Source organism: Gymnogyps californianus, chromosome 26, assembly GCF_018139145.2.
Source record: "Gymnogyps californianus isolate 813 chromosome 26, ASM1813914v2, whole genome shotgun sequence".
Taxonomy (NCBI): Eukaryota; Metazoa; Chordata; class Aves; order Accipitriformes; family Cathartidae; genus Gymnogyps; species Gymnogyps californianus.
The window spans coordinates 3184677-3192488 of NC_059496.1; the positions used below are offsets into that span (position 1 = coordinate 3184677).

At 50.7% G+C, this 7812-nt stretch overlaps 1 protein-coding gene across 1 annotated transcript; it reads left to right on the forward strand.

Moving 5' to 3' along the window:
* Positions 1-308: 308 nt before the first annotated feature.
* LOC127026013 (olfactory receptor 49-like) lies at positions 309-1256 on the forward strand. Its single transcript, XM_050911131.1, has one exon. The coding sequence runs from the start codon at positions 309-311 to the stop codon at positions 1254-1256; it is 948 nt and encodes a 315-aa protein (XP_050767088.1).
* Positions 1257-7812: the final 6556 nt, after the last annotated feature.

Here is a 7812-nt window from a genome sequence, read left to right on the forward strand (position 1 = left end):
CAGGAATGGGGTGAAATAGCTAACAGCCTCTTTAAAATCTTCTGTCCTGGAGAAAGAATCCTTTGTGAGTGTTTGAAAAAGGTGGAAAGAAGACAGGAAATGCTCTGAGGACTCCAACTGAAATGTACAACATAAAAATCAGGGTGTGAGCAATGCTTGAAGGGCTCTCTCTCTCTGTGTTATATAGGAAGATTGCGGGAAAGGAAAGAAGCAGAAAAGGAAGGACCGAACTTTTCATCCAGACTGTGAAATTATCACACTTGCTTTTTGCCATGTTCCTGTCTCGGCAGGATGAACTGAAATTCAGCATGGGAGCAGAAAATGAATCTGCAGTTACTGAGTTCATCCTAGAAGGTTTCTCGGGGCTTGATCAAAGCCTACAGCTCTTTCTCTCTCTGGTCCTTCTGCTCATATACCTGACAACAGTGATGGGGAATGCAACCATCATCTTCCTCGTGTGTGTGGATCACCGCCTGCAAACCCCCATGTACTTTTTCATCAGCAATCTGTCGTTCCTGGAAATCTGGTTTACATCCTCCACAAGCATCAAATTGTTTGTGAACCTGAGTTCTGGTAGGAGAACAATCTCACTAAGCACCTGCTTTGCCCAATCCTATTTCTATTCTGCCCTGGGCGGTACAGAGCTTGTTCTACTTGTTGTCATGTCCTTTGACCGCTATGTTGCCATCTGCCAGCCTTTGCATTATGCTGCCATCATGAAGCCTCAGCTCTGCATCCACCTGGTTGTTCCCACCTGGGTCATAGGCATCATGCTCTCGACTTACCGTCTGGTCCTCCTCTATAGGCTGACTTTCTGTGGCTCGAACAAGATCCACCATTTTTTTTGTGACAACTCGCCCTTATTCAAATTGTCCTGCTCTGACACCAGCCTGCTTTGGAAAATAGACTCTGTTTTATTATCATTGGTCATACTGGGTTCCTTATGTTTAACTCTGGTATTTTACATGGGCATCCTTTTCTGTATTGTACAACTTCCAGCAGCCTCTGGGAGGAAAAAAGCTTTTACTACCTGTTCTTCCCATCTCATCACCTTGGCCATTGCATATGGGAGCTGCATTGCTCTCTATGTGTGTCCTTCAGAAGATGTTTCCTTGGAGACAAACAGAGTTGTAGCTTTGCTGAACACTGTCCTGTACCCATTCTTAAATCCGTTCATCTACAGTCTTAGAAACAAGACTGTGATACTGGCCCTGAATGAAGCCATTGCCCGTGCAACAAAGCAGCTTTTCCCCTAATCCTGGTGCATTTCTGGACAGCAATTCCAATGATCTGCTCTCGTATGTTAAGCAATACCAATGCATATGTATGTAACCTCCAAATACAGATGCCTCAGGAGATTTATGTTCTTGTTGGATTGTGTTAGGTTAAGCGATAAGAAGCTCATCTGCACACACAAAGAAGGCACTGACAATGGCAGGAGGAGTAACTCAGTTAATACCCTGCCCCAGCTGCTCCCAGGCCCATCACAGCAGAGCCACCAGCTCATCAAGAGCCCATCTCCACAACCTGAGAAGAGCACAGAGCACAGTGGCAGGTGGGAACCCAAATTACAGGCTCCTGAGGAATGAACACCTTGTCCCAGCTCCTTCCAGGGCTGCCCTGGGAGAGCCATCAGCCCCGTTGTCCAGGTGTGAAAAGAAATGCTTCCTAACGTCCAGTCGAAACCTCCCATGGCGCAGCTTTGAACCATTCCCACGCGTCCTGTCCCTGGATGCCAGGGAGAAGAGATCAGCACCTCCCTCTCCACTTCCCCTCCTCAGGAAGCCGTAGAGAGCAATGAGGTTGCCCCTCAGCCTCCTTTTCTCCAAACTAGACAAGCCCAGTGTCCTCAGCCGCTCCTCACAGGACATTCCTTCCAGCCCTTTCACCAGCTTGTTGCCCTCCTCTGGACACATTCAAGTATCTTAACATCCTTTTAAAATGGTGGGGCCCAGAACTGCACACAGGACTCAAGGTGAGGCCGCACCAATGCTGAATCCAGCGGGATAATCACCTCTTTTGACCGGCTGGTTATACTGTGTTTGATGCACCCCAGGATGCGGTTTGCCCTCTTGGCTGCCAGGGCACGCTGCTGACTCCTATTGAGCCTGCTGTCGACCCGCACCCCCAGATCCCTTTCTGCAGGGCTGCTCTCCAGCCACTCCTTTCCCAGCCGATACTTGTGCCTGGCATTATTTCATTCAGTAGACTGTCTAGACAAAGGCCCTTTCCATTATTCTCCAGTTTTCTCCTCCTTTTATTCTTTGTTCATTCAGATACCTCTCACCTATGCTGCTGCTTTGAGCTTCAGGGAGTTAAAGCTTGCCTGACTTTCAGGAGTCTAGTTGTCTCTTTAGCCAATTCTTTCCTTATGTTTATATCTACTGTTTGTGTCTGTCTGTCTAGAACATTTCTCATAAGATCCTCCCTTGCAGAAAGGCAACCTCATTAGAGATATCCTGTACTTAGCATATGCTTCAGGAGTGTGTTTTCTTGTTTAGGAAACTTTATCATGCTTTACTTTTCTTTGCTTGCAAACAGGAAAAATGCTTCTGTGCCTGTGTGCAGCCAGTTCTCTAAGGAAAGCAGGTGGGAGATGGGGCAATGGAGCTGTAACATTCAGCTCCCAGAGTTCAGAGAAGTCTGATGGAAGGCAAAGTGAAGCAAGTCCCAGGCGGCCAGTGACAGAAATGGGGAGGCTGGGGAGGTGAGGAGCAAGGTTGTCCATACAGTGTCAGACCTCAAGGACTGCTTTTCCTGCCTGCCCAGACCTCCTGAGGAGACACTCTGCATCAATATCAATTGGAGAATGCTGCTATCACCTCTTCTCTAAACTGAAATTAATAAAATCGAATGTTTAAAAAATATATTGTTTACTAGGTGCACTTTGAAATCTTCCTCTTTAACTCTACTATGAAATGATTCCAATTAGCTGTACAGGTCTTGAAGACCTGAAGAAAATTACAGGAAGAGAAATAGCTCGTTAGGCCTTTCTGTATTTTAATGAGCCCCATGGTGTATTTGGCCCTGAGTCCATGAACCTCCAATGATGAGAGAGACTGAACAAACCTCTCAAGAAGTGAAAGCCAGAAGAAAAACCTTGAAGCATTGATTGGTCCCACTGAGGGCCATTACTGGCAAGCCTCCCATGGACTCGTTAGAGCAGATAACTGGAGGCTGTGCTTGCAGTAGGCAAAGACACTGTGCAGGTGTCTGTAATGCTGAGAAAACCCTTGCTTTGTTTTATGAAGCAGAAAGGCCAAACCCTGACCCCCAGGCCCTGGGAAGCAGATCCAGTCCCTCACGAGTGGCTCAGGGCTCTTCTTGGGGGCAGTGGATGTGAGGATGAGCAATGCCAAGTGTAGGAAAACTGTGCAACACTTCCCAGCCTCCCCAAGAAGGGGTGAGGAAGAAACAAAGTCCAGAGCCTCAAAATAAAGTTTCTCCTGGTAGGCCTCGGTAGCAGAGGCGACTGCCACGGGCAAGAGGACAAAGACCTCAGCCCTGTTGGGCTTAGGGGGAGGGTTTGGTGTTCTGCTGAGGGCGTCTGGTTAGTGTTAGGGTGTGGCGGGTTGACCCTGGCCGGATGCCAGGTGCCCACCAAAGCCACTCTATCACTCCCCTCCTCAGCTGGACAGGGGGAGAAAATAAAATGAAAGGCTCACGGGTCGAGATAAGGACAGGGAGATCACTCAGCAATTACCGTCACGGGCAAAACAGACTTGACTTGGGGAAAAATTAGTTTAATTATTGCTAGTCAAAAACGGAGCAGGATAATGAGAAATAAAACCAAATCTTAAAACACCTTCCCCCCACCCCTCCTTCTTCCCAGCCTTAACTTTACTCCTGATTTTCTCTACCTCCTCCCCCCCGAGCGGCGCAGGGGGACAGGGAAGGGGTTTGGGTCAGTTCATCACACGTTGTTTCTGCCGCTCCTTCCTCCTCAAGAGGAGGACTCCCTCACACTCTTCCCCTGCTCCAGCGTGGGGTCCTCCCACGGGAGACAGTCCTTCACGAACTTCTCCAACGTGAGTCCTTCCCACGGGCTACAGTTCTTCACGAACTGCTCCAGCGTGGTCCCCCGCGGGGTCACAATCCTGCCAGCAAACCTGCTTCAGCGTGGGCTCCTCTCTCCATGGGGCCACGGGTCCGTAGGTCCTGCCAGGAGCCTGCTCCAGCGCGGGCTTCCCATGGGTCACAGCTCCTTCAGGCATCCACCTGCTCCGGCATGGGTCCTCCACGGGCTGCAGGTGGATATCTGCTCCACCATGGACTTCCATGGGCTGCAGGGGACAGCCTGCCTCACCATGGTCTTCACCACGGGCTGCAGGGAATCTCTCTCTCTGCTCCGGCGCCTGGAGCACTCCTCCTCTCCTTCTTCATTGGACCTTGGTGTCTGCGGAGTTGTTTCTCTCACATCTTCTCACTCCGCTCTCTCTCGCTGCAACTGCAACTCCCCTGTAACTTTTTTTGCTTTTCTTAAATATGTTATCACAGAGGCGCTACCACTGTTACTGATTGCTCGGCCTTGGCAAGTGGCGGGTCCGTCTTGGAACCCGCTAGCATTAAATTTATCGGACATAGGGGAAGCTTCTAGCAGTTTCTCACAGAAGCCACCCCTATAGTCCCCCCGCTACCAAAACCTTGCCACGCAAACCCAATACATAGGGTATGGGCTTGCTTTGTGGATTAGGGTTTGGTGTAGGGCTGAGGTGAGGGTTAGGGTCAAGGCTAGCATTTTAATGTTAGGGATAAAGCTAGGAATGAGAGTGAGTAATAGGGTGAGAGTAAGAGTTTATGGGTTTGGGCTTTGGTTTAGAGGTAAGGTTTGAGGTTAGGGATTAGAGTAGTGGATTCCTGTCAGGGTGAAGGGTAGAGTTTAGGGGAGGATTAGGGCTTAAGGTTCCTGGTTAGAACAGGGTAAAGGCCTAACATGAATGTTTTCACAGTCAGTGTTGCAGTGGCATCAAAATTACCTGAACACATCTTTCCTCTTCAAAAGCTTTCATCTCTGTTGGCCAAACCCCTCTTCCCTCCCCCAAATCTCCCATCTCTCTCGTCCCAGCTACCCCTGACCTCCCCAAAGCTTTCATCTTGTTGGGGACAATATTGTAATGGCTTTCAAGTGCAAGTATCTTTCTCCCACTGCTGGCCAGTCAGGAGTGACCTCACAGCCAAGCACGTGCTGCTGTGCTGTAGAGGTTCCTGCTCAGCCTGCCCAGCAGTGCTGGAGGCAGGCGATGCCCTCCACCACCCCTGAGGTACTCTGCCTCCATACCAGCTCGTGCTCCAGAAGGGCTCCCATATGTCCTGGGACACATGGGTGCTTCAGCTACCCCAGGGCAGTGGCCACCCCTGTGTGGATAACTGAATCAAGCCCTGAATGTAGATTTTCCAAAAAAACTTGTAACTTCGGCATAAAAGAACTCAATGTAATAGCTGAAAAAGTCTTCCTTTCCAGCATTGCTAGGTTTTTAATGAACCTTTTCATTATTTTGTTCATAGTTTTTTATTAGCAGCACCAAGGGTATGTATTAGCAAGCTGATTATTGCTCTATGGAAAGAGTTTTATGCAGCCACTTAGCACAATACATTTTGTTACCAATGGTTCAAATGGAGAAACATTGCTCAGAGGAACTGCTGTATTTCTATTGGCAATTTTTCTCTCTCTCCTCCTGCCTCTCTGTCTTTTCTCCTTCCTCTGCCTATTCTACCTTCAATCAACTCTCCAAAGGAAAGACTCGTTGCATGACAGAATAACTCAGGTTGGAAGGGACTTGAATACTGTCTTCTCTGACTCTCCTGCTCGAGGCAGGTTGAAGTAGATGAGGTAGCTAAAAGGCTCCCCCAGCTTGCCATCATCCACAGAGGAGCTGAAGGTGAGCTCCATCCCATCATACCAGGAGATAATAAAGATGTTCCACAGTGTTGGTCGAAGTGCTGGTCACTCAGGGATGTTGCTAGTGACTGGTTGCCAGGAAGACTCCATACCACGAGAACATCTGGGCCTGATCATCCAGCTAAACTCCTCTAGCCTCTTCTTCCTGTTGCCTTCTGTTGCCTCCTGTTGCTTCTTCACCTCCTCTGCCTTCTCCTCCTCCTGTTGCCTCCTGTTGTCTCCTCCTGGTGGTCTTCTGTTTCCTCCTTTTGCCTCCTCCTCCTCTTTCCTCCTTCTCCTCCCCCTCTTCTTGTTGCCTTCTGTTGCCTCCTCTTGCCTCTTCCTCCTCCTCCTTTTATTGCCTCCTGGTTCCTTCTGTTGCCACCTTCTCCTCTTGCCTGCTGTTGCTGCCTGTTGCCTCCTCTTCCTGATTCCTCCTGTTGCCTCTCCCTCAAGTTGCCTCCTGTTTTTCTTGTTGTGTCTCCCTTCACCTCCCGTTGCCTCCTGGTGCCTCTTCCTGCTCTCTCTCCTGTTGGTTCCTCTTTCCTCCTGTTGCCTCCTTTCCCTCATCCTGCTCTTGCCTCCATTTTCCTCCTCCTCCTCTTGCTTCCTGTTTACTCCTGCCCAGGGGCATCTCTGTTTGGCAAGTCAGGTCAGAAAAACACTGAAGAGAGGAGGGAGCTTTCTGTTGGCCAATGAATGGGTGAAGGAACTTGATCCAGTTCCTCAAAGACCTACTGATCTGTCAGTGGAATGCTGTAGGAGTCTCCTTGTCTTGCCCAAACCTGACAGCTGCATTGCTGTTCCCCCCCAGCCACAGGAGGAAACCGAAAGCACAGACCCTGGAAAGCACCTTTCCTTCCAGGTAGCCCCTTGTCTTGATGTGCTTCTTGAAAAGCTGCCTCTGCCAGTGTCGTGGGGGTGATGTGCAGCTGTGAGCAGCCCTGAGCCAGGCAGCACCCTCCTGACAGCAGAAGGACCCTGCCCTGATGGGGGTCTCTCCTTCCACCCACAGCTTCTCCCCACAGCGCCATGGGGAGCTCCCCAGGCAGGCTGAGCGCTGACCCTGGCAGGCAGCAGAGTCCCTGCCCAGCACACAGCCCCCTGGGGTGCAGGGACCCTGCTCTGAAGGACAGCCCTGGGCACCCCTGGCTGCACACCCAGCTTTAGCCCTGCAGCCGTCCCTGGGAGAAGGCAGCGGTCATGCCCTGTCCTCTGATGGTGCAGCAGGGATCCCTGCTCTGGAGCAGGTCCTCCTCCTCTATACAGGAATGAGATTCCTGTGGGCCATGCCAGCTTTACGAGATCCCTCCACAAACTGCAGCTGCATTGCCCTGCACCCAGAGACTTACTGTGTCAAGGGCCCCGAAGATTTCTCCTCCTTTGAGCCTCAGCACTTGCCCTACTCCTGACTGCCTTTAAACCTTTCTCTGCCTCACTCCTCTCCCCTCGGTGCCTGCAGGCAGTGCCCTCAGCCCTGCTGCGCTTTGCAGAGGAGCTGCTCCTGGGCAGAGCTGTCTCTCTGCAGTGCTGCCCGCTTGCCATGAGCTCCCTCCCTCCCAGGAGTCCGGCACAGCCTGGCAGCAGAGGAGCAGCCCAAGGCATTTTAATGACCCCTCTGGTGGGTTTGGTGCTGAGTCCATGAACTCAGACACTGAGAGGAAGTTGAAGAAACTTCTCAAGAAGTCAAAGTCAGATGCCAACTCCAAAGTTTCTTGGAGCCTTAATGGGTCCCACTGAGGGACATTACGGACAAAGCCTCCCCAGGGGCTGCTTAGAGCAGAAAACAGGAGAAAGTGATGACAAGTAGACAAAGGCAATGTAAAGGAACAGATTCTGAGTAAAGCTGGCTGTTCCTTGAAGGCAAAGGGCCAAGCCCTGACCCCCAGCCCCTGGGAAGGGGATCCTTTTCCCTCACATGTTGCTCCTCCTGG